Source organism: Zalophus californianus, chromosome 12, assembly GCF_009762305.2.
Source record: "Zalophus californianus isolate mZalCal1 chromosome 12, mZalCal1.pri.v2, whole genome shotgun sequence".
In the NCBI taxonomy this organism is placed as follows: Eukaryota; Metazoa; Chordata; class Mammalia; order Carnivora; family Otariidae; genus Zalophus; species Zalophus californianus.
Genome location: NC_045606.1, coordinates 11,689,998 through 11,716,367, shown reverse-complemented (window position 1 = coordinate 11,716,367; position 26,370 = coordinate 11,689,998). Strand labels below are relative to the sequence as shown.

Sequence of the window (26,370 nt, the reverse complement as noted above, 5' to 3'; positions counted from 1 at the left end):
ACCAAAATGGAGTATGGAGCAGCAAAATAATAATAATGATAAACTTTAAACTTGAATATAGACCTGGCTTGGAATCTTCGTTCCCATTAATGTTACTTGAGGCCTCTGATTCATCTGTAAAAGGGAAAACATCTACCGGGTGGTCACATGGGGACCTGCTTGGTTCACATGGGCATTTACAGGTGTTCCTGCCTCCATGTAACCCCTTAGATGGACACAGATACTAGAGCAAAACCTATAGAAAGAAAGATCGGTCAGTTCATCCTTGACTAGACTTCTGTGAGGCCGTATTGGTCCTGTTGGTCCCTGTTCTTCCCTAAGTTATATCTTTTTCTAGCCCTACTTGCTCCCTGCAATTCCAATTTTCTAGCCAGAAGGGAAAGGAGGAAGAAAGGAGGAAGAAGGGGGGGAGGGACAGGGGGAGGGACAGAAGGAGAGAGGGAAGAAGAGAAGGAGGGAGGGAATGAGAGAAGAAGGGAGGGAAGAAAGGAATATTCCTTTATTTCATGTTATTCGCCACTACAATTTGAGAAATGGGAAATTAACAAAATGAATAAAATATATCTATTGCGGGTCCAAGCATCTGCAGCCTATTACAAAGCCTTGCCACAGCAATATTTATTCTTTTCCTCTCTGAGTTCTCTCGTTTCAGCTTTTGTCTTCTCTCTCCCATTCAGTCTGTATTCTCATGCTTGTCCCGATAATTAGAGGCGAAACGAAATTATCACCCAGCAAAGGGTGTACCCATATGTGTGCAAAATTGATCTTGGAAAACCAGTAAGACATAAAATAAAAATAAAAAATAAATCCCAAACAGGTTTTTTATTTAACATAAGGCCAAAGAAGCTATCAGGCGTTGCTGAATACTGTCCACTAACTGTACAAAATATTGACTGCATGCCTCGCAAACACCAAAATATCCGCTGGAATGCCATAGAAATAAATAACTTCTGCTATAAACACATGAAAACATATCAAACTGTTATCTCTTTAAACATATTGTAAATAAAAAAATTACCAGTACTTCTACACAATAAATATTAAGAAACCATTGACATAGTTGAAATGCACTCATATAAATTAACAACTTTAATTACATTAGCCAAACAGACGTCGGTTAAAGAACTGCATGTAGTATGCCAAAAAAAAAAATAATAATAATAAAAATAAAAAAATAAAAACAAACAAACAAACAAACAACATCAACCACAGAACATAAAAAGTTTTAAAACAAAACAGGCTTCAGATTATCTTGGCTTTCATAATCATATTTTTCTTTTAAAGAAAAATATCAACCCATTGTCAATGCACTGTTTTTCAAAGCATTTAAATAGAGGGTAAAACTCATTGGAAATTAATACAGAAGAAATGATTCACTTTATGCATAAAAAATAAATAATGTAGTTGAGACATGTGGTTTGCTTCTGCTCTTGAAGATGTGAACAGCTTCTAAGCATTCATTTTCTCTGACCCATACAACAGCTTCTCAGTGAAAAAGGGTTTAATTTAAACACACACAATGTCCACCCCCAAACCTTCTGCCCACATCTACAAGTTCCAATTTATTGTGTAGGGTTTCAGGGTGACTAAGTTCTTCTCTACACTGAAAAGGGAAGTTGCCAAAAGGCCCCCAGGAAATCATTTTTTTCAAGTGAACATAATAATTTGAATCTAAGCTTAATACAACTGAGGCATTTGTGTTCTCTGTTTTTTAAAGTTACTTTTTGAGGTCCAATCCCATGGGGGGTGAAAAACAAAATTCACTTGCTCTTCCTTAGAGGAGAATGCAGGCATTCTCCTTGAAAACAAAGTGTGGAATCAATCTTAAATATCTATGAAATTGATTGGTCTTTAGGGACAAGAAAATCCCAACTCAGTGTGCTGGAATTTGCCATGCTTTTTTTGAAAAAAATAAAAAGAAAGAAGGAAGGAAAGAAGGAAAGAAGGAAAGAGAAAGGAAGAAAGAAAAGAAAGAAAGAAAGAGAGAGAGAGAGAGAAAGAAAAAAAAAAGAATCCAAACTACCAAATATTTATCATTCTCAAAAAATACTTGGGGACAAATACTTTTCAGAGCTTTTAAGATTGGTATGAGTAGGTTCTAAGAGCCTAGAGATCAGCCCTAGAGAAAGAGTAGAGAGATGCTAAGATCAGATAGAGCCACCCTGTTTTAAGGGAAACCTACTGTGAGGAACCCAATATGGTAGAATTTAAAAGCTTTTTCTTTTGGCCTCGTGCTGCTACATGAAAAGTGTGGTTGTTTACAAACCTGCATATCTTCCAAGATTATTAAAGATAGCAGCAATTTATAATTCTAGTTCAAGGCCACATAAATTTAATGAAATAATGTCAAAGTTTGGGGACGTTTGACAATCTAATCATTTAATTTCAATTAACACATCCCATTAAAATATTGTCATATGGAATTTCATTTTGCTCCGCTTCCAATCACTATGGCCACCAATCAAACTCCTTCTTATCCCCACGGTGTGGCACACTCTTTTAAACAAGATGGTGCACACACTTGAGATGAATGGGAGCCACAAACAGGTATCAGCTGTCTTTCAAGCATCGTGCTTTTCCCACTGCCCTGGCCATCTCTGCTAGTACACTGTGAACTAGGACTTGGCTCCCCACACTATTTTCATGGGTTCCATTATTAGTGCCACTACCAAATAAGAAGCAGTCCAAAAGGCCCTTTAAGTTTTTCATGCAAATTCCTAAAGTTGAACATCGCCATCCCCCTCTCCTTGAAACTTCCCTCACCATTGCCCACCTTCCCCACCTGAATGATTTCCTGGTCAATGGTTAAGAGTGAGGAAGCAAGTACCAACTTTGCACGCTCTCCCTCTTAAATTTAGAGTCCACTCTCATGGAGTACATGTTGTATTTCGGCATAAGAAAGGGTGGACCTCAAGATGTAGTAAGTATATCTACCCAGTAACAACATTAAAATAATTTACCTACATACAGCCTAGTGTTATAGTACACCAATTTAGTATATATATTTCAAGAAGAGCTAAACCACCTTTAGTAATGTTTGGTTTCTCACTATTTTATTTTCCTACAGCTAATTTTTTAAAAAAAATCTATGAATTGACATAGGGCTGAAAGCTTCAGCATTTTACAAAATACTAATGAATGCAATTTTTCCAAATTATTAGTTTTTTCAATTTTTGCAAACTTCAAACAAGTCAGTAAAAATAAGGCTCTGTATTTTTAAAAGCATATAAATGAATAACTTATTAGCTATTCTAGGCAAGCTAAATACTGTGGAATAAATTAGTAGAAATTTAGCTTTAAGCATGTACTTTGATATTTATAAAACAAAGTGTTTTTTTTTCTTTTTTGCATCTGAGTCAATACATACAAACTTATATATCAAGAGTTTTGGCTGTAAATTAAAATATTAGGGATTTTTGCCACTGATGCCACCCTGCAGTTCTTTCTTCTTCTCAATCTCTTAAGACCTTCCCCCCAAGTTATTTATCTTTTAATTAGTGACAACAACATTATTTAGCCCAGCCAGTCATATTTCTCAGAATTAGGCCTTAATCATCAAAAAAAAAAAAGTACCCAACTCTTATTTTGGCCTAAAGATGAATTTTTTTTTCTTTCTGAAAAAGCTTTCTGATTTAAGATTGATTCCAATAGATAATAAATATGTCACAACACACACAAAAAAAATCAGCCTAGAACCTTGAAGAACATGAGTTTCCTGTTTTCCCTGCAGGGATAGAGGTGGGGGGGGTTGGGGGGGGCAAGAAAGAGGACGGAGCTGGGTCCCTGCACAATGAAAGAGGGTCTTGATGAATAGTCACTGGAGTTTCCAGGCTTCTTCCCATCCACATTTTTTGAAATGTGCCCACCTAGTTCGGAGGAAAAGCAAAAACTATAGCCTATCCTTCTTAAAAATACTGTGTTTTGCACACAAACATTCATTGCTTTAAGAACATTACAAAATGACAGCCTGACGTGCTTAAAATGTGCATGGGCATGATGCGATCCATGTATATATACACACAGGTATGCATATGCACAAGCCATGTACATATACACAGACAAGCATGTAGTGTTCTATGATAGCTAACAGTGTACAACTACTGTACATCCAGTATGAAATGTCCCGTTTCATGGATGTCAAAGGAGTCAAAAACCAAACTTCTCAGGTCTTTTCAGCCTGAACACAATCCACCCTCCTCCGCCTTGAATCCCAACCCCTGACTCACTGATGGTGAATGATACCAACCACAGACAGACTGTTTTAAAGGCTCACACAAATGTCTTTGGTGTATGTGTCTATTTTTTAAGGTACAAAATAATAATAATAATTATAATTATAATAATAAAAATAGCTATTTTGTGTGCTGTAGCAGTTCTCTTATAGCTCACATTAAGTGCAGCTCTTAAACCCCCCCCACCCCCACCCAAAGAAAATACTTGTTAAATAAGGATTAGACAGGTCAAACACCATTGTAGTGCAAATAGTAAACGATAAAAAAAAAACAACATTTACAAAATATAGAAATGTTTGGATCCAACAGATGGACAAACATATTCCTTTCAAGTATCTCTCCTTGAAGAAAATAAAAATTAATCAGGTTACTTCCAATACAAAAAAGTCTCTCATTTTGTTCTCTCTCAGGTAAACAGTTTCAAACCTATTAGGTTGCATAGTACTAAGATCATAAGCACCTTAACGAAATGTAACTTGGTATTCTTTGTTCCTTGATTTTGCTCTCTTCCCATTCTTGTTCTCAAATTTTTGTTTTGTTTTGTTTTGTTTTTAGGTTGTTTTTTTGTTTTGTTTTGCTTTGTTGCAAAACTGGTACAGAAAAAGAAGTGTGACCACCTGCACACTATTGTTCCCTTACCAGTATGTGTATGCATGTGTCATGTGGAAATGCCTCTGTGTGTGTGTGTGTGTGTGTGTGTGTGTGTGTGTCTGTGTGCGTGTGCGCACGGGCTGATATACACAGAGAGAGGGTCACACAGACATACCTTACAACCTGGGTAACTGGGTGGGAAAGTGCCTGTAACTGGCTCTTTCAAACTCATGGCTTTCTAGATGCTATTTGGGTTGTGCCAGCCCACGTTATTGCAGACTAGACAAGTCGACTTCGAGGCTCACACTGAAAGGGGGACTGAAAAGGAGGGGACAATACTCCCGTGTAAGCAACTGATGTCATCACCTTGATATCAGAAGAAATGAAGGGGGTGCTGTTCTCCCTCTCCCTCCCAATTCCCATCTTGTTCACTGCTTCATCTCTGAGCCCTGGCTAAGGAATTTTTCCACATCTTCCTTCATCTGTTTCAGGTTTTGTTTTTAGTTTATTTTTTTTTTAATTTCTATTTTTTTTTTTTTTTCTGCTTGTTTAACTCAGAAACCTTAAACATTTCTTCATTTTGCCACTGTCTTCTCTGGACAACTCTGGCTCCCGTCCCCCCTGGGCGGGGCGCTCTATGAGCACCCACACTCCTCCACTATCATGTTCTGAATGTCCTTCTTGATGATGTTCTGCCCATCATCATAGTACAGCATGGACATGGGTCTCAGCTTGGTGGGCACACAGCACGACTTGAGGTTGGCGAAGGGGCTGTGCCCCCGCATGCGGTAGTGGTTGATGACCGTCGAGTGGAAGGAGAGCGAGGACCCCGACGTGCCTGCTATGTGGCTCGGGCACTCACCCTCGCAGTAGTTGGCGTGATAGCCGGAGGGAGCGATGATCCAGTCGTTCCAGCCGATGTCCTTGAAACTGACGAAGAACTGTTTCTTACAGCAGATGTTGACCTTGCCGTCGCACTCCAAGCCCCGCCGCCGTCGCCGATGAGGGTGGTCTTCGGACTGGCGGGCCTGCAGCATGAGGAAAGGTCTGTGGGACTGCTCCTTGTCCTCCTCCCCCCCTGCCCCTCCGTCTCCTCCGGTCTTCTTCCCTTCCCCCTCCTCCTCCTTCTTCTTCTTCTTGCCCAGGAGCACCAGGCTGGCGCCGGTCTCGTGGCACTGCTCACAGGCAATCCGAACGTCCAGGGAGCTCCTGCCCTGGTCCAGCAACCGCTGGATGCTGCTGGACACCGGGAAGATGTGCCAGGTGCTCTTGCTCGCATCCACCACCTTTTCCGATATCAACACTTCGTTCCTTTCCTTCGTGAAGCCCCTCTCCTCGGCCTCCTCCCCTGCGTCTCCGCTGCCCTGGGGCTGCTTCTGCAAGAGCTGGATGGTGACTTTGGTCCTGGTCCTATTGGCCTTGGGGACTTTGAGGAAGAGCCAGACTTCGGCCCGCTCCACCACCGACAGGTCACTGCCTTCTTTGGAAATCTCAAAGTGCAGCGTTTTCCTGGCGGTGCCTGCAGACGAAACACAGCGCGAGAGAGAGAGAGAGAGCAGGGACACTCGTTAGTTGTGCTGGGGGTCACCACCCACTCGTTTCAGGCACGCGCGGCGCCTCTGCCGCGGGCCAGCTGCGGCAGGGGTCAGCGAGTTACGGCCCGCGGGCGGGCAGGGCCGTGTGGACATTTTTAAATGGTCGCGGAAAAAGAGTATTTTTGTGACATGTGAAAATTATAGGAAATTTACACTTCAGTGCCCATAAATGAAGTTTTATGGGACCACAGTTATGCTCATTTCTTTCTAGGTCGTCTACGGCTGCTTTTGCATTAGATCGTGGAGTTGGATAGCCACGACGGAGACAGGCCCACAAAGCTTAAAATGTTTGCTCTCCGGCCCTTTCCGGAGAAAATCTGTCAACTCCTGGCTCTAAAAAGAAGAGAGCCTAGATCTCAGCCAGTGTCCGGGAGCCTGGGGCGGCGGGGGTGGGGGTGGGGGGCAGTCTGCGTCTGTTCACTGCTTAACCTCAGTTTCATCTTCTATAAAATGGGAATGGCATAATGACATTGGACCCACTCAACTGTAGGCTTGGCCTAACCCGGATGAAAACCCACTGTGAGCTCTAGCAAGTTGTGAAAGTGGTGCTATTCCCACAGAAATACACAGAAACCCCCCTCCCCCACGTAAGTACGTGGGGCCAGTGCCCACCGAGCTAGCCTCCTCCTCCCTGGCCACGACCTTCCCCACCCCTCCATCCGTTCTTTCCTGGGTCGCTGCAACAGCTTTTTCTTGCATTTGGCTCTCCAGCATGGAGCCAGGCCCCTCTCCAATCATTGCTCCACTAAGCAAGTATAAAACAGAAACGACCCATCCTCCACAGCTTCGCCTTCAACTCCAGCTCTCTCCCAGTGCCCCGTCCTCTGTGGTGGAGCCACAGGGTGTTTGTTCGAGGTCAGGTGCATCCCATACACTCTCTCACCTCCAGGCGGTGACCCCTGCCTAGATTATTCCTGCTCCCAACACATCACCCTCAGTGGCTGCCCTTGATAAGGGTTCAGTTCCTGACCCCCTTGCCCCCCCCCACCCCCGTCAGTCTGATTTTGGACGCCCCCAGTCTGAGACAACTAGACAGTCTGAGATCCTATCTATCTCATTCACTGTCATGGCCCAGTGTTTACCAGGAACGAGGCAATCACATCTTTAGCATCCAGTCAAGTTACATTAAGCGATCCACTTCCCACTGCTGCGTCCCCCGTTTTTGCTCCTTCCCTTCTGAATGCAGCTTAATGAGCCCCGATTACAGCAACTGCTACTAACGGAAAGGAAATCCCCACACTGGCGACAGTTGGATTCAGAGACCATTCAGTTCTTGCCTAACTTAAACCGTTCCCTTCTCTTTTTCCATAAGCACCTGTATGTCTATACATGCGGCAACGATTACTGTAAGGAGCAGGTGTCCAGACTGGAATTCTCTGATTGAGGAAACATCGTCCCTCGGTTGCACTTGCACCACTCGGTGGTCTATGAAACATGTGCTCTTTGCCCAATCGCCTCCTGCGTGCGTGTACCCGCTTACCACTGTCCAGTGTGCGCACATTCCGTACACAAATCTGAGAACAATGTTAGGGAAGGTCATCTTAGAACTCGCAACTCCCTAGGAGGGTCTCCCTGCCTGGATTTCTATAGCAAACGGAAATCCAGCCATACTTATCACTCTCAGCCCTGAGATGTTTACGGTACTATAAATTTTCGGCACAGTTTCAAGTTCTCTGCAGCAGAAGGCAGGCTTTTCTGTGCATTGCACACTGTAGATTCTGTTCTTAATTTAACACACTCTGCACACTGTGATTCTGATAGTGGTAAATTCACTGAGGCCAGGGCTAGGAAAGGCTACATATGTATACAAAAGATTCTCTGGCATCTTGGTGTAAAGTTGCTAGCACGCTGGGCTGGGCTGGGCTCGGTGGTGGTGGTGGTGGTGTGGGGGGTGGGGTGGGGTGGGGTCCTTTTCCTCCAGCCTTGGGTCTCGGACAGGAGTTAAAGTGAATGATAAAGCTAGGTTTAGAATTAGATCACCAGAGTAGAGAGCAGTTAGAAGAAGGGGAGACTGTCTTTTTTTAGGGAGCATGATTTCTTTTCAAAACATGAATGCCTTTGTATTCCCCTTTGCTAAAACCTGGTGGGTTTTCTGTTGCTGGTTTTTGTCGGGGCGGGGGGGGTGGGGTGGGGGGAGGTGGGAAGCCAGAGAGAAGATTCCAGAAAGGAGAGCTTAATGATTTAAATTTAAAAAGACGCACTCTGCAGCAGATTTGAAGTGGTAGGGTCTTTCCGGAAGCTACCCAAGGCCCCCCTACCCCAGGAGTGTGCAGGCACCTCCTACCCTGCCCCGCAGAGAACAGTAACAAGCTACCTGCTGTTCTCCCTTCTGCCTCTACGCAGGCCAGCTTCTGAAACCTTAAACTGTGCAGGGTGCCACTGTAAAGACAGAGAGATAGTAGCTGCTAAATTAGAGAAGCCAGAGGGCACAAGGTTGTGTTTTGTTTTTCTAGGAAAGAGTGTGAAACTGGAGAATCTGACTCGTCCTCAGGATGGGAAAGCTCTCTGGGTTTCAGGTAACTCATTCCCACAGGCTCCTCTGGGCTTTTACCCAGGCTTGGCAGGAGGGGCCGGGGTGAAGGCAGACGGTCCTTCGGTAAAGAGAGGGTCCGGATGGCAGTGCAGAGCAGCCCACTTCGGACTTTCCGTGAAGAGAGTCCAGAGCAGTCTACAGATGCTGGGAGTGGGGGCGGGAGTCAGGGTGGGCTAACTGGCCGACTTGACACAAGGAGTGAGGGACAGCACATGTAAATTGCTTTTGTAGGGCCAGGTGGGGCTGAGGTCCCTTGCTTCCAGCAACAGCCTACAGGACAGCCTCTCATTCCACAGGAGCAGGTTTCTAAGGCATGATAAAGCCCCACCCTTCTTCACAGGCAGCTGTACTTGGAAGCAAATGATTTAGTGTTCCTGAGAGAGGATCGTACAAAGAGAGTACTCATTAGAGGGGGCTCGGTCTGTCAGGTGCTGTTATATTAGGATCAGAGAGGCATCATAAAATGACTTTCAACCTGGTCCTGGCTGATAATTAAGTGTATGGCATCGCCTGCGTATTGTGGAGAAGGCGCAACGCTGACTTATGCATCGGTTTAATTATCTGAGCTTGAAAGGCTCTGGTCCCTGTATTCGCCTCCATTGCCTGCGTGCTGTATCTCTCCCCCATATTTCTGACATTTGGATTTTCCCCCTGCTAACTGACATGCTGTCGCCTCCTTCTCCTGGTGTCCATTTCTGGAACTGCTATTTGTATATTGCATGATATTTTATCAGGGAAAAAAATAAAACAGATCCAATTTCATGAAAATGCTGTTGCCATAAAGCTCAGGAGACCAGGGGGAAGAGAGAGATGCAAGTCTTCCTAATGTCTACCTTATATGCAGGTACATTTTAAAAGTTCTATTGTATTTGACTTATTAAGCAGTGCAATATTTTTTTCTTCCTTTTACATTTAGCTTTCATTGCAGAAGGGGGTGGAGAGAATGAGACAGCTAGAAGCTGAGATGATTAATATTTATCAGGGCTGTAGGTTTCAGAAAGATATTACAACCCTCAAATTTCTTAGGTATGAAAAATAGAACCAGTCACTTGATTCTATTCCCTTTATCTGTATTTTACCTAAGAGAGATTGTTATACCACAGCGATGCTGTGAGGATGCTCCAGCCTTCAAATCTCTGAGCATAACAATTTGAAAAATGGAAGGAGGTTGCCTGAGGCTGAGGTGTTTAGGATCAATTACTAATCAGTTTCAGGTTTGACTTAACTAGCTCCTGCATCAAATCCTGAAATGGAAGCCTTCCCACAATGCTTTGTGAGCAGGTACAGTATTACTTTATACAGGTGCGCACTGGGTTCCTGCATTATTACCTATCTACCTAGATATAGCTGCTGGCTTTGCTAACCTTTCATTACCTACTCTCTGATAATATTCTTTTCATCCTCTGTGCTATTTTTTCCCTCCCGAGGCTCGTGAGCAAGGCTTGTATCACAGCCTGCTCTGCCTGAGTAATTCACTAAGAAAGTCCCACGCAAACCCATGTGGGTGATAATATTTCATCACTTAAACCTCTATGAGTCCGGTGGACACAAAATCAAGGGGAAGGAGAAAGATGCATAAAAATGAGTAGGAGGGATAAAAATGGCACCTTACAGGGAAGACCTTTGAAACGTTGCTGGGCAGGGGGAGCTTGGACAGAGGGAAGGCCGGAAGCTGGAAGGAAGAATACTCCAAAGCACCTTTTTCCTTTGCTTTCAGAGATTTTCAAATGTTTTTAATAACTCAATCATGAAAGCAGGCCTGCCAAGGGTTAAGCAACCAAGCCCCTTGCTGTTCCCAACCCCCACACCAGGACTCAAAATTCTCTCCTTCAAGCCCTGCACCTCAGATCTGTGGGCCTATGAACATTTCCAGAGAAATAAGCAACACGCGCACGCACGCGCGCGCGCGCACACACACACACACACGCACACACACACACACACACGCAGTGTTTCGTTTGTGTTCCGTTTTGTTTTCCTCACCAGGGTCCTGCCTAAAGCATGCTGCGCTCGTACATATGGGTAATAATTATGTCTCTAATGTGAATGTGGAAAATCTTGTTGTTTATAGAGGATTTTAACTCGCCATAGGGGAAAAGCCTTGTGGTAAAATGCGGCTGTTACTTGAATTTTCCATTCTGCACCCAGATTTCACTGTGCCTAGATTAGGTGCAGTCACTGGTAGGAGCATACGGGGTGACCAGGTACGCATGTGTGTTCTCTGAAGCACTAACTTTGCATTTGGACTGTTTCCAGGGGTTTCTGCAGAAGGCATCAGGTGAGATCTTAGAAGTTATGCTTCCCTTCACCTACAGTCCAAGGTTTTGCCTGTAGCAGGCAGAACTACAAGTCTGGTCATAAATTATCTGGATTGATTTTGTTAGCCTTCATATTTTTTTTCTTAGGCTCTGCTATTGAATTGTAAATGCTCGGCCACATTCGGGTGTCTTCCGTTTCAATGATGGTGAAATCGAGACAGAGAGAGAGAGAGAGAGAGAGGGAGAGAGAGAGAGAGAGAGATCAAGGATTTAGGTTCCGAAAAGAAGTAGAAAAAATTCTTAAGCTTCAACCCACAGAAATTTCAGAGACTTCTTCCAAAGTTCCTGAGAACTTTTGCACTTTTGATTTTGGATCTAGGAACCAGTGGAGTATGAGGAATTCTGATCTACAGCTCACGCTCGAGTATACTGTAGCCGAAGAGGGGCCAAGACAAATACGTGTTTTCCCTAAAAGTGCCTGGGAAGGTATGACTCCCAGTTCCCCAAATACGAAAGCGGACTTTCTGCCCTCTGAGGGCCCCCCCACCCCAACTCTGACCCACCTACGTCACAGGCCCAAACCACTAGGCATCTCGCTTCTTGTCTCTCCTCCCCCATTTGGCTCCACACTCAGCTCAGAAACAAACGCATGCTCCGAAGCTGTACCCAATTTCTCACAAGGTGGCCAGCAAACGGCCCTTTCCTCCCTGTTGGAAGTCACTTGTCATTTGTCGCTGGTGAAAAGCATTGATAAGACAGGCAAACCAGGCAACGAAATGAGGGGAGATGGAAGGCGTTTTGGTAAAATCCAGGCAGCCAGCCGTCTTAGGGAGAGATGTGTGAGCAGATCAGTGCTGCTGATGATTCATGGTCACATTTCTCCACGCTCTGCTTTGTTTGCTTCTGAAATTTATCATTCCTCTGTCTTCCATAGAGCTCCGGAATGTTCACATGTATCACTAGAATCCCCATTTCCTTTCCTCTGTCACATTTATTGTGTCACAGGTAGTCATGTTTCTCCCATCCCATAAAATCCTAACTTTTTCTGGAGGATGAGAGGAAGCAGGGGGCAACTGATAAGCACCAAGATTTGGGCGCTACAGAATGGGGCTTCCAGGAGCTGAAAATGCCTTTCCCTAGATTAACTGCTAAGGAGCAAAAGTCTTTGGAATGCGCCCTCTTGTGGCCGACTGCTTCGCATTATTCAGAGAAGAAAGTGTGTAACCCCTAAAAGCACCCTTCCGTGAGGGGTAATTCTCAGGAAAGTTCCTTGGGCTGGTATGGAATCGGTGGGAGTCACCTCCACCTTGAGATGGCTTTCTTGGGCTGGGGGGAAAACAGTCATCCAAGCAAGCCTTCTTAGACCCCTGCTTGTGAAGTGTATATGTCTAATTCAACTCTTCTGTAACCGGAATCCTCCAAGAGGGGGAGATTTATGTGTTACTTTCAACAACACCTGGGCTTTAGTGAGCAATTTCCCATTTCCTGGAGCTTCATTTGTCTTTCTGCCCCTATCTGTTCTTCCACAAGTGCTATCGATTGCTAAGTTGATGACGATAATCAGCATATACATCTGGTTGCATATGGAGACTCAGTGATATGCTGTTATTGTACACTGACCAGATATTCTCATGGATCACAGCAAGATAAAATAAGATAGAACCATCAAGAGGGCCACTGATTGTAGCTCCACGGACAATTACACAGAGACCTGACTTGACCCTCCCCATCCATCCCTTCTTTAAGGTCTTAAGGTAGCATTCTGTACCAGCTGTCCGGCTATAATCTTGGTGAGCAATCTTGGGTGACATGCGTTAAAAAGCATAATTTTTATTTGTTGGGAGAAATTTCAGAGGGCCCGAGTGCAATTCCTCACCACTTAGTTAATAACAACTTGTATCAGCTTTACAAAGATGGGGCACCTTCCACCTGAGCCCAAATGGGACAAACTCAGTTCCGAGAGTTCTAGACACTTGAACTTTTTGTAGTCCCTCAGCTCCTGGGCCACAGCATGGGTTTTATTTAACCGTCAAGAAGGGTCGAGGCAAAAATTAAACATGAATCCCCCCAACTGGGGAATCTTAAGTTTGAAAGATACATCTACGGGGATGCATCTGTGGTATGGGCCTCGGTGACAGTGACTCACTGGATTCCATGCAGTACAAAATAGTTTGGGAAGGAAAGAAAGATGAATACCCTCCGCTCTTCTCCAAATTCTTACATTTGACATAGTTTGAATATTATTAAGGTTGAGTTATTCCAAAAGCAACAAGACATTTTTGTATATTCAGAGGATAAAGCCCTTTCCTGGTTGGCAAAATCAGCTACAAAATACTCATCTGGTACTCCACTTGGAGAGTAGATTGTCCAGATAGCAATCATTAATTCCGCGAAATCACAGTAAATCAACTTGAAGTTGAAGTGTGAAACTTCTCAGAGGAGAAAAATAAGTAAGTGTGTCATAAACCTTTTCTGTGACTCCAGCAGCTCACCCAAAGTCAAGTTGTAAACTCAACCAGGAGGAGTTTTCCATTACAAACCTTAAACTGGAGTCAACGTGTGAGTCAAATGAATCACCTTTTAAAAAAGTCACTCAATTTCTTTTAAACTAAACACCTAACAGAAAAGTAAAAAAAAAAAAAAAAAAAAAGACAAGATTTCATATAAATGAGAAAAAGACGGCCACTAAGATGAAGGCCATAAGTAAGAAAGAATGTAAAAGGTCAAATTCTTTCACTGCAAAACCTCTCAATGCCAAGAGCGTGATTTGCTAGACAAGTCAGCTAGGTCAGGAAGAGAGGCTGTTGCTTACATCAGGTGTATATTAAAAGTGGTCACAGGCATAGGTATACTTAGTCCTCTGACGCGGGTAAGGCCAATTGAGTAGGACCTGCAATTAAAGCCATCATGTGTGGTAATTGGTATATAAAAACCAATACAGGGTCCCTTTGCACAGGGAGCAGACAGACCTCTAGACCACTGGAACCCATTGGCCTCCCCTGGACTCAATGTCAGTAAGCACTTTCTTTCCTACGAGTGGCAAGGTGAAACCGCCAACATGACTTTGTTTCCTCAAGAAGCTTCAAAAGATAAAGTCATAATGATCATGTCCTTTGGGGGCTGCGTCAAGAAAGAGCTTAGAGAAAGAAAGACCTTCTTTGAAAAGAAGCTTCTGGTGAGAGAGAGAGAGAGAGAGAGAGAGAGAGAGAGACTGTCCTGCCGGCAAGCTTGTAGGACATCAGGGCTTCTCTTACCAGGGAAGCCGGGAAGCCAGCAGGCTATCTGCTCCCCCAAAAGGATGCCCAGGTCTGGCATGGTTTTCTTGAAAACAGAACATCTGAGTCAACAGGTTTTCAGGATTGGAAATTCTGAGTGTTGCCTTAATTGTTTATACTGCTGCGGCAAACTTTTAAACAGAAATGCTGGGAGTCCCTGCACGTACTTTACTGGCCATATGCTCCACCAAACAAAACAATGGCATTCCTTTCAAATGGATCTGGCAAGGGATACAATTCTTTAGGCTGGCATTACCATGAAAGTAACAGGGCATTAACACATCTGTGGGCCGGGGCGTGCATGGGCTTGCAGCATGCGAAGGGTCTGCGTCCCATAACTGTAAAAATAACCTGGCTCCAGGTCTATGGCCACACTCCTGACAGGTATTTTTCTATTCAGCAACAGGTTAGTGTGGTCCTGAGCCAATGATTAGAATCTATTAAAGTTCTTCCTCTTAAGGATTGAGTGAGAGTTCAGTGTAGTATTTGAGAGCACTTTGTCAAGGTTGCATTCCTTGGCAGAGAGCTCTTAGTAACTTTGCAGAGAACAAAACTCTTTTTTGTTGTTGTTGTTGTTGTTGAGAGAGCAAAAGTCAGTGTTCCAAAAGTGACTGCTGGTTCAATGTCAACTGTCCCCCAAAGTCCCTCTTTACTGCCTAGAATGTGATGCCTGTGCTCTTAGAAGACAGAGTTTCTGAAGGTAAAAAGGACTGTCACTAATAAGTATGCCCTGCTTCTCTGGTGTGGCCCCTGACTGGACTTTTAAAGGGAAGGTTTGTTTTAAGACAATGACTTCATCTGTGCCGGTCCACCCCGACCCCACACTCCACGCCTCCCCCCCATAAAAACTTTGGATGGGGGCTCCGGAAGCCTCCTGGGCTCCCCCAGCACCCGAAAATGCCCTGGCTTTCCTCGGGGCTGTGGGGATCTGGTTTCAGAGGCAGGACGAGGGAACCTCTCACAGCCCGGCTTCCAGCTCCAGATTGGCCCTTGGAGCTTCCTCCGGGGTGACCGGCTGAGTTGGGCAAGTGTGAGCGAGCCATCTCCAGCCAGGGCTCAACCTATAATTCCGTTTCTGTGAAGTCCTCTCCCCCCCGCGCCCCCCCCCCCCCGCCTCCCCTCCGGCCGCCACCGGTGCCCAATACCGAATGACCTCCACCACCACCCCCTCCCGCCCCCGGCGGCGCCCCGCGGCTGGGGGCTAGAAGTTCGTCCCCGGACGGTCAGAGCCACGCAGCCCCCACCCCCAAATGCCCCGCACAGACCTGCTTCTGCGAACGTGATGATCTCCGAGGTCTGCTCCATGAGTTCATTCATTTCTGCCCTCCTGCCGATGTCATCCTCTATCTCTACGTACCCGTTCTCCCCCACTTTGCCCACATGAAGCTTTCGGATAGCGTTCAGAAGCGCCGCCTTGGGCACCGGCTGGGTGACTTCGGGTCTCTTCTTCAAGTGCAGCATGTTTAAAATGTGCTTCTTGACGGCCTCCACCATCTCCGGCTGAGAGTTGGGTACATCCTTTGGGAGGGTGGCCAGCGCACAGGACGGGCAGTCGGGGGCTGCGCCGTGCCCCTCGGATCCTGGGGTGGGGGAACTCCTCACTATAATCCAGCAACTCGCCAACAGAAATCCTCTCAGCCAAAGCAAGGGCATCCTGGCAGCAAAAGTTGTTGTGATTGCCTTTTTTTAAAAGGCCCTGCTTTTCCTCCCCCCTCACGCACAGGTTTTTTTTTTTTTTTCCTTTCTTTTTTTTTTTTCTTTTTTTTTTTTTTCTTCTCCTCTTCAGCAAATTCTCTGGAACAAGAACAAAAAGTTTTCTGTGAAGTTTTGTTTGCAGGTTCCCTCTCTGAAGGCAGTCAGTGCTGTAGGTTTGTGGTTGTCAGGGAGGAGAGTTCTGACTGTCTCCGAGTAAGAGAGAAGGAGGGAGGGAGGGAGGGAGAGAGGGAGGGAGGGAGGGAGAGACAGGGTGGGGGGGGAGACAGACAGAGACAGAGAGAGGATGGGAGGGAGAGAGACAGGGAGAGAGGGAGAGAGAGGAGAGAAGGGGGAGAGGGAGAGAGAGGGAGGGAGGGAGGGAGGGAGGGAGGAGGGAGGGAGAGACAGGGAGAGAGAGACAGGGAGAGGGAGAGAGAGGGGGAGAGAGGGAGAGAGGGAGAGAGAGGGAGAGAGAGGAGAGAGAGAACGATTGGTCCTAAGTGAGTGCGTGAATGGGCGAGGGAGGGAGTTTGTCTGTGAGTAGAGGCTGTGATTAGGAAGGGGAGGGACAGCCCGTTTTCTGACAGGCTGCTTTCCTTCTGCTCACTGTTCCCTCACACACACCTCTCTTCAGATATCACCATTCTCGGGAGTTCTACTTTCCCTTCTGAAAGAAATCCTCCTAATTTTGTTCTACTTCCCCCCCTCCTTTTTTTTTTCTTTCTCTGCCCAGTCCCCTTGCTTCACCTTCTTCCTCTTTTGGAGGGGAAAGAAAACCCCACTGGGAGGCACTGTCCCAATCTCCTGGGATGACTAGGTTGAAACGGTCTGCCCCCAGGGCCCTCCACCCCTCCGTGGCCGCAGCTCTAGGTGACCCCCGCCCGGCCGCGGGAGGCGAGGTTTCTGGGAGCTGGGCGCACAGGTAGTGGGGGTGGGTGTCCGGGCAGAGGGCCGGGAGCCGCCGGGGCCGGTCAGCGGGGCCGGGCCACAGGGAGTCCCGGAGGTTGCCGGCTTCCCATTCATTCATATTTAAATGTTCAGGATCACCCGCTCTGGCAGGGGATCTGAGGGGAACGGAGTGGAACTTCTGTTTGGGGTCATCTCAGACACTCTACTTTTCCCAACTGCAAAATGCAGCCGGGCACTGAAGGATGCCTGGGCAATATTCTACCTGCTCCTGTCACCTGAAACTCTCTCCCTTCTCCCTGGCCGCCGCCCCCTTTCTGCCCTGCAGCGCGCGCGCGCGCCCGCGAGCGAGCGCGCGCGCGCACACACACACACACACACACACACACACACACTCACAGATTCACAAATTACAGCTTACCACCTCCTGCCCCGACTTCACAGATAAAGTGCAAAGTTCCTTTGGCCTTTCCCACATCATTTCCTACAAACAGTGTGCTCCTAGGGCTTGGATAACTGGTCCCAGGGGAAAAGAATCTCTAAAATATATTGGCCAATGATCTCCTCTGCTATGCGAGAGTTTTTCAGCCTGCCCCCTACCCTGTCCTGGACCAACGGGTTCCTGGACTGGCCCCTTGATGGCTCCTTTTTCCCCTCAAAGGAACAGCACAAATGAAATCATCACGGATTTCAATGTTCACAGAAAAAGAAAAATGTGAATTTTTAAACAATGCCTCTCTGAGTTTTTTTTATTCTCCCCCCCACCCTTTTTTCATTTTCTGTCTTATTGCTTTTATCATGCAGAAGTATCTTTAAGAGGTCCATCTGTTAAAGCTTTCCTTCTCTCTCGGTTTCTTTCCCACACATAAGCCCTCAGTTTCTGTAGATACAGTCGGCTTATATCTGACACCTAGTGTGTTCAGAGTATTATAGCTAAGCAATGCGCTCTGGGTGGAAAAAGTTAATAAGTATCATTCCTACAAACCTAGGATCTGAGGGCAACGGGGGGGGGAGGGTGAAGAAATTGTGGCATTAAGGTAAAATTACAGTTTGCACAGATAACAATGCTTCTCTGAATCTGACACACTGTCCCCCTTTTCCAAAACAATTACTTGCAAGACTTTGTCTGTTCCAAGCCATCTATCACAGTTTGGGATTTCTCCTTCAGGAACATCAATTACTCTGCTCTTCTTCTTATGACTTGGTGGACATTCCCTAAAGAGTCTAATTTTTTTTTTTTTTTTTTTTTGGAGGGGATGGTGAAAGAGAATGGGGAGGGGGCATCTGCATTATAACCGGTTAATAAAACATCTTTGAAATCCAAAACTTAACATAATCTACCGTATTTGGCGTCACATATACAGTACCCAAAGCATGCTGTAGTCCAATTAAATTTTACAAGAGAGTCTGAAATAAAACTCAAAGTTTAATGACTCCAAACAACTCAGAGAGTCTTAATAGCCAAATGTAGATAAGGGCAGTTTATCAATATTTGGATCCCCTCTGTCTGTGAGTGTGTGTGTGTGTGTTCCCTGAATTTACTGTTGGTGAATGTAAGTCTTAAAAACAGCTTTTTCTGTGGCATATGTACTTGTATATAAGTGGGCTGTATACACACGCCATCTATTTGCATGCTCCACTATTAAAAGCTGCATTAACCTGCCTGAATCATATCAAAAGGTACAAATCAACAACGTGCATGGAAGTGCAGTAATTAAATTCCTTCTAACCTTTCTGACTCTGCATGTGTCAAGACCTCCTAAGTAAGAGTTAAAAAGCATTACCTTTCCGGTCCTCTCTCTTTCACCAGCAGACTCTTGTATCATGTGGTAAGAGCTGTCTGAGGAGTTCCTCTTCATGGTATTGGCACTCTGAAGTTTTATACTGTACTACTTCTTTGCACACTCACACATTGGTACCACTCAAACAGAGGAGGGCTGGGGCTTTGTTTGGGATTGGTTAGAATCAGCATGACATCAGCAGATGACTGGTTTTTCCAGTGTAAGACATATTTCATAATTCATTATCTAATGGAAAGCCTTTCTTGGCTGCTGGGATACTACTTGGTGATCACTGAGCCAGTTAAACCTCTGACTGACTAGACTACCTTTTAGAAAAACCCTGGCATTGAACAGCTATAGCTCACTGAGTGTCCAGCTTCCAACTTTTACTGCTTGAGCACACACTTCTCATTATATTCAGGTTCGGTTTTATGTCTTCACATAAAACATCTGTTACTTCATGAAGTTGCCTCTATTTACAAAGTATTTTATTGTTTCTTACAGGGAAGAAAATTTGCAGTGCTCTTTATAGGGATTCTGATTTTACTTTCTAAAATAAGATCCTTCACTGAGGACAAAATAGGAAAATATGTATACCTATAGGATGATGGTCTGCCTTCCCCTGACTTACACTGTTATTTTACATCTTGACATTGAAAGTCTGCTTCATAAATCATGTATCACCAAGAAGTTTGAAAATACTCATTCTCTGCTAGTGAACTTTATAAATATCCTCCCCAAGCCTTTAGAATCACAATCCAACTAGCAGAGAAAGAAAGCAAGCTCACACATCATTCTTTTTTATCAGAACTTCAAGTCCTATGATTTCTAAATTGTTACAAATATAACATGAGATTAATGAAAAGAAACAAACTTTCTTTGGAATAGGAGTTAAGATGGCTAGAGTTTTCGTTGGGGGAGAGGGCGGCTAGCAAGGCTAAGAAATAACACAGTTGGAAGGAATCTTCAGAGAAGCATAGTGGGGAAGGGTTGTTTGAAGGAGTATATCTGAAGCATAAGCCGGGTACTCATGACAAGTTGAATAAAATGTGCAAAATTGGGAGCTAATGAAAGCCATATGACCAGATATGTTGTTTTGTATGCAGGATTTAACATGCATAAAATAAACTTTTCACTGTGCCCACAAGCAAAATATAGAGGCTCTGGCCTCCTGATGTGTAGTTTAAGGAGGTTCCTTTAGGACACCAGAAGTTTGCTGTGTAGGAGGGTCTGCCTTGGCTAAACACAGAGAGAGTGTGGATGGTGAGCTGTACATTGGGGTGGGGGGGTATTCTAAGAACTGCATAAGCAGAAATAAAGTAAGAAATTAAATCATTAGGCTGTAGAAGAACAGAGGGAGTCTGGGAAGGAAAGACAGAAACAAGATCAGTGCTGGTTAACTCCAAAACTGCCTGCCCATCAGTTTGGAATCAGAGGGAGGGACTCAACCCCTATGTAAGAAAGGAACTTCACCAGCCTTTTTGATGAGCACTCCTGGACAGCCCTGGCCTGCAGGGCCTCTGAACCCACCCCTCTCCCAGGCATGAGCCCCGGTGTCCTGGAAATACCATCGTGTTTATGACTTTGGGGGTGCAAAACAAACCCAGATCAGACCCTGGCTCCGCTGCTCACTAACCATATAACCTCGGAACTCCGTGTCCTCGTCTATAAAGTGGGAAGGGCAATACTCAACTGCAGGGTCAAAGGCGTGCTCAGAAAACAATTGGTGATATTCTTTGTGAGCTGCCTGGTGGCTCCTTGTCCACATTTGTGTCCCAGAAATTTGCAGAGCCCCGACTAGAGGCGGAACCCTATACGTGTGTGACTCAGATCGAGTTGGCCACCGGATGCCACTGAGGTGCCCACCTACCAGGTCAGCCCACCAGCAGTGATGTCAGTCTCTACCTGAATCCCCAGCCTCAGGGCTGAGCCACACTGGAAATGCCTCCTCACTCAGTGGAAATTAAGGTGGGGGTGGTAGAGGAAGCAGGCAGGTTAAAATAACTTCTGTCGAATATCGTGGACTGGGAATGATCTCTTCCCTTCCGAACTCAAGGGCCCAGGGGTAAGCTGGTCAGCCCAACTCCTGACCAGCCTCTACTTCTCCTGCCTCGGTTTGGTTTCTCTTTCACTTCCGGCCCCCTCCCCCAGCAGCGTCCCCACGCCCGGCCCTGCGGTCCCGCTGCTCGGCCTGCTACTGTACCTTGAGCAACACCTGCTGGCAGCTCCCGGGGATCACGCCGGAACGCGGCCGCGGCTCGAGCCCGGCTCGCGGTGCTGGAGTCCGGGCCAAGCCACTCCGAGCGGCCGCCTCTATTTTTACCCCGAGCACCAGCAAGGGCAACTTCTTTTAAGAGCAGCTCTTGAATTTTTCCCCCCTTTTGGCAGCTAAAGAATTCAGAGAGGGGGAGAAAAAAAAAAAATCACTATTCAGTGAGTGCCGCTGGGAATCTCTGAACCCAGCCCTCGGTGCCAGGGTCGAAAACACGGCCAGTGTCAGGGACCGGGACGCGGACCCGCGGGGCCGGCTCCAGCGCGGACAGAGGCGCGCCAGGAGCGCTCACGCCCCACGAGCTGTCCCCTTGCCGAGTGTGGAGTTGGGTCCTACCCGCTTCTGCGCTAGCACGGTGGCCCGCTGCCACCGCGTTTTTCACCTAGTGCAGGCGGCCTGATTTACTGGCGACTTCACAAAGCTCCCAACTACTCGCTGGAGCGTTTGCAGGGCTCTGTTCTCGCCTCGAGGAGCAGCCCCTGGAGAACCCGGTGGAGCAGCTTGCTGCGAGAAGGAGCCGGGAGGGAAACTGTGGTACCTTATTTTACTGTAATTGCAAAAGGCACGATGTGCCAGAGATTTATATTTAGACGTTGTATGTTTCTACTTTTATGTAAATGGAGCAATTAGGGCCTGTCTTGCTGCTGCGAACTCCAGGGCTTGTGCCTTGCTGGGGAGCTGGTGTTTTCAATCACAATTAGTGAGCTGGTCAAAAAACAAAGTTCATTTAAGGATAAGAGCTCAGGGGTGGGAAGGGAGGAGAGACCAGCGTCGCCGTGCCTCCCTGTGGCCTGTGGTGACACACACCTTAAGGCACGGCTAACTTATAGCGGTGTTTACCCGTGGCAGCAGCTGTCCCCGTACAAAGTTGGCATAGATCAAGAAGCAAGAATGTTCATTTTTCTTCTCAGGCAAACCGTATGTCCTTCGGCTTTCATCCATGCTATTAATTGGTCTCTTCGCTCACTACTCCTGGAACAAGGAGACAGGCCTAGAAAAGGGGGCCGTTGTTCATGGCCCTCTTATTTTCACTGAGGCTCTTGCATTGCTGTTATGCAGTGAAAAATACAGGCCAGGGGACGTGAACGCCCCAAGCAGGTGACCGGCAAGTTGTCGGTCGCCTGATTCAGCTGAAATGGCACGAGGCTGGGGGTTCGGAGCACGGACTCTGCTGCTGACGACTCAGGGTGTTTTAGTTCCTTCTTATGAAAAATCTGTTTCCAAAAAAGCATGATTTCTGGTTCATCCCGTCTGGGAAAGGGAACATAAAACGTGACTACGGAGAGAAATCAAAAGGACTCGAGGTGTTCTCAGCAGCTGCCGTGTTATTCTGGGCTCAAGGCAGGAAAGCCTTGCCTCCGTGGGGAGCGGTGACTCCCTCGAGAGGCAGCTCGGAATCCAGAAAACGTGGGCAGGATCCAGAGTGATATTTGCTGCAGTGAGATCAGGAGTCTCATCAAATGGTTGAGATGGGTTACAGGATTGGCAAGCCCTGCCTGTTTCCTGGCCAGCCAGAGCCTGCCCATGGCCTGGGCTGCAGGTAGGTTAGCTAGAGAGATTGGCGACAAAGAAGGATCAGCACTCCGCATTCACAGTTGAACTGGGAAGCTGTTTGCTTTTAAGTTAAATCAAACAGCCAACACAGCCAAGCAGAGAGGGAGAAGGAAACATTAAAATTCCTCCAAAACTCATTAGAAAACAACAGGGTCAGAAATAGTTAATCCCAAACCCAATTCCTAAACCTCACGTTTCTCTGAGAACCACCAGAATATCCCACAAAGCCTTGTGCTGGGTATAGCTGCTCTATTTGCAGAGTATTTGGAAATGCCTTATCTAAACCGAGGGAACCCTGATGCTACAACTAAAATGATTAAGGAAATAAAAGAAGAAGAAGGAAAAAAAAAAAAGTAAACTGTTATCCTTCAGTCTACAGCAGTGGTTCTCAACTGGGATGATTTTCCTCCCCAGGAGACATTTGGCAATGTTTGAACACATTTTTGCCTGACGTAATTGGGAAGGAAAGTTCTACTGGCATCTAGTGGGTAGAGACCAGGGATGCTGCTCAACATCCTGCAATGCAGAGATCAGCCCCCAATAACGGAGAAGTTACCTGGCCCCAAATGGTAATTGTTCTGCAAGTAAGAAACACTGATCCAGAGTTATAATTTTCCATTTTCACCTAATTCCCTTCCTACGCATGCTCTAAGGGGCCTTGGCAACTATGCAAAATCTTAATTTCAGTGATTCTGCCTCCTCATGTGTCTTGTGCTTCCCAATTAATGGAGGCCCACACCCCACAGAGATACTGACACAGAAAGAGTACCTCTGGGGCAATGTTGTTGCCACCCCAACTAACTGTCCAGTGTGGCCTCTAGACATTTCCTGCTGCCTTTGTGTTTGAACCAAAAACAGAACCTTGGTGACCAGCAGCGAAATGAGATGGAGCTGGCCCACGCCCAACCTGTTAGGAGGCAAGAGACTCCTGGAGAAGAGTTAAGTGAACGAAGAATGAGTTGTTCATTTTAGCAATTCAGTATCAGATAAATCCACGCAATAGAGAATTCCCTGAAGTAAAATTCACACAAGTGAGATTACTGTGCCTTTCTCCCCGAGCAAACAAATATGATGGAGCTTGGTTTTATTTGTTTAATACCTTAGGGGAATGACACACAGTCAATATCCAAAGAGATAAAACAGAATGCCTTCCTAAATCCTAACTCATGTTCCAAGCAAGCTTATATTCTCTGAACTTCCCTATCAAAAGGAAGTGGTATTGACTATTTAAGGAAGTCCATGCATGACCCTTCAGGTGGAGCTTTCCTTAAGGCCCAGAGGGAATGGGGTGCAGGATCCCATGTCTCGGAAAATCATCATCATCATCATCATCATCATCATCATCATCAACAACAACAACAAATGTTGCTGAGACCCACAAGAGGGAACTTGCCCAGATCAAACTTGCTTAGAAGTGAAATGCTATTCTCCACATGATGAGGCCAACTTCCCTGGCTCATGTCTTAGTCCCGGAGCGACTGGGATCATCCAGAAAGAAGAGGGTCAGTCAGAGATTGTTTTAAGATGAAGAGACACCCTTGAGCGGAATATCTTAGACACCCCGATGCCATTTCATCAAATCCAACATGTGAATCACAGTCTCCTCAGGTAGACGGTTATTTTGGAACCAGAGGCCCCAATCCAAATGATTCAGAAATGCCTGGATTTCTTCCCAAAAAGTAACCATTTAGTACTTAGGAAAAACTCAATATATAGAGAGAAATAATCAGTTATAACCCCTACCAAAAAAAAAATATATTGAAAAAAAAACCACTCTCATTAATACAAACTGAATAAATATGCATGCAAAGTCCTTCCCGACCAACATATATTTCCAAATTGTTTAGCATAACTCAGTTCTAATCCAAATGGAAAACCTCTTCTACAGTGGTAGGTCTTCCTATTGCCCCAGAAGAGTATGAAAAATAGTCACAAGAGACCATGTAATGGATTGTTGAAGTCATTTCTCTCACCTGGATCCCCTCGGGGAGTAACTTCCATGGTGCTATCTTGAGGACATATACGTTTAGCATAGAAATTCCACTGGACCCATCAGAGCAGGAAACTTGGTTCTAATCCAGCTTCACCTATCCACAAAGATATCCCCACAACCTGTTCCCAAATTGTAGCTTCAGAGGGGAAGAAGCAGAAAAGGCTGGGGACAGTTTTTTGTGTGTATTTTTTTTTTTTTTTTAATCAGTGAATTGCTGCATCCCTCGTGTGCTGATAGAAATAGTCCAAAGGTTCTGCGCCTCTGTGGGAGCACCTCCGTGGCACGTCCACACCCGCACGACAGGAGCGCCGCTGTTCCGGTCACTGTGTACTTTCGTGCACACTGACAGTGCGTTCTGGCACTGGTTCAGCGCGGTTAGTAAATATTTCCAGATGCCTCGCTCTCATTTTAGGAAGGTCAAGTTTGCAAAGGTGAGCTAGCAAGCAGGACCTCTGTAAGCCTTTATCAGCTTGGAAAAGCAAACCGTAAGCACAATGTTCTGACAGTTGAGAACCTCTGGATTCTACAACTCATCCTTAACTTTCAAAAATAACAGATGACCACCGTCCTTTTCTGAATACTCACAGAGTTCCTTCTTAGGGGTGAGATAGAATGATGCAGGAAGGAAGAGCCATTATACTAGAAGGAAAACAGCTTCAGAAACCCTCTCTCCCAAAGAGCAGGGGTCAATTTGGGATCACTTAATGAACAGGGGCAGCCAGCCAATCATGTCATGTGGCCAAATCCAACATGATTTAACTGTGAAATGAGAAAAATTAAAATGGTGCTCCCTGTAGAAAAGAGTTCACCCAGTAAGTTCCCCAAATTTCAAGGAACTTTTGTTTTATTAGATGCTCTTAGCTTCATGTTAGTCACAGGGAAAAAAAAAATGCCCACATACACACGCACGACTAAATGTAGTCAGTTTGCTCAGCTGTTGCTGACGTCACTGCTGCCCACTAGGAATGAGTTACTGTAATAATCCCCCTTTTATTAATCATAGGCTGGAGGAAGCAGAAAGTGGGTGACATCATTAGGCAAAAGACCGGCCTAACTCATGCTCCAATTTACTCAGCTTTATTATAACATTTCTCAAGTGTCATATGAAAGCGATTACCATTTCACACTTTCCCCCTCTGAGCCATCATCCCTAACCTTCAATCCAAACTCCCATAGAAGAGCTTAGCTTGCAGATGGCGGCACGTAAAGGCCAAATCTCACCAAGGGTCCTTGTTCCAAGAAGGAAGGTCCTCCCCAGAAACAGCTTCTTCCTTGGTTTAAGAGGGAGGCGGTCTCTGGAACCACAGCATCCCAAATGACCCTTGGCTTACACTGGCCCGGTGGCATCTGACTCAGGACAGCCCATCGTGAAGAGGACCCGAATGATCGAGGTGGATGCAGCTACCCATAGCCTCCTGGTAACCAAAGGCACAGGCTCTGCACCTCCAGGGATCTGAAATAGGAAAAACTCCATCTGAAGATGTGCCGAAAGGTCCCACTTAAGGGAGTTGGTCCTGCAGCTAGGCTGCCTGGGTTCAAATTCGGCTTCCACCACTTTCAAGCTGAAGGATGCTGGGCAAATGACCCATTGGGAGCTCAGTTCCTGACCAATGAACTCAGGTAATAATGGCACCCCCTTCAGAGGATTGCGGTGATGACTCATGAGCTAAGCCCTACAAAGCACA

The 26,370-nt window shown here is 45.8% G+C and overlaps 1 protein-coding gene and 1 long non-coding RNA gene across 4 annotated transcripts in view; one reads left to right on the top strand and one right to left on the bottom strand.

Annotated features, from left to right (window-relative positions):
• Nucleotides 1–333: 333 nt before the first annotated feature.
• INHBA (inhibin subunit beta A) lies at nucleotides 334–24,815 on the bottom strand. Of its 2 annotated transcripts, XM_027574853.2 has the most exons (4): nucleotides 24,666–24,815; nucleotides 21,070–21,254; nucleotides 15,750–16,278; nucleotides 334–6,342 (listed from the first exon to the last, which is right to left on the bottom strand). In XM_027574853.2, the coding sequence occupies exons 3-4, from the start codon at nucleotides 16,135–16,137 to the stop codon at nucleotides 5,459–5,461; spliced, it is 1,272 nt and encodes a 423-aa protein (XP_027430654.1). In that variant the 5' UTR covers nucleotides 16,138–16,278; nucleotides 21,070–21,254; nucleotides 24,666–24,815; the 3' UTR covers nucleotides 334–5,458. The 2 variants fall into 2 exon arrangements, with proteins under 2 accessions (XP_027430654.1, XP_027430655.1); XM_027574854.2 differs by lacking the exons at nucleotides 21,070–21,254; nucleotides 24,666–24,815 and having other exon boundaries at nucleotides 15,750–16,403.
• LOC113911915 overlaps nucleotides 9,312–26,370 on the top strand; it is a 167,066-nt gene continuing 150,007 nt past the window's right edge. For both annotated transcript variants that reach the window (XR_003516631.1, XR_003516630.1), the window contains exon 1: nucleotides 9,312–9,795. This is a non-coding gene — a long non-coding RNA (uncharacterized LOC113911915). The remainder of the gene's footprint in view (nucleotides 9,796–26,370) is intronic.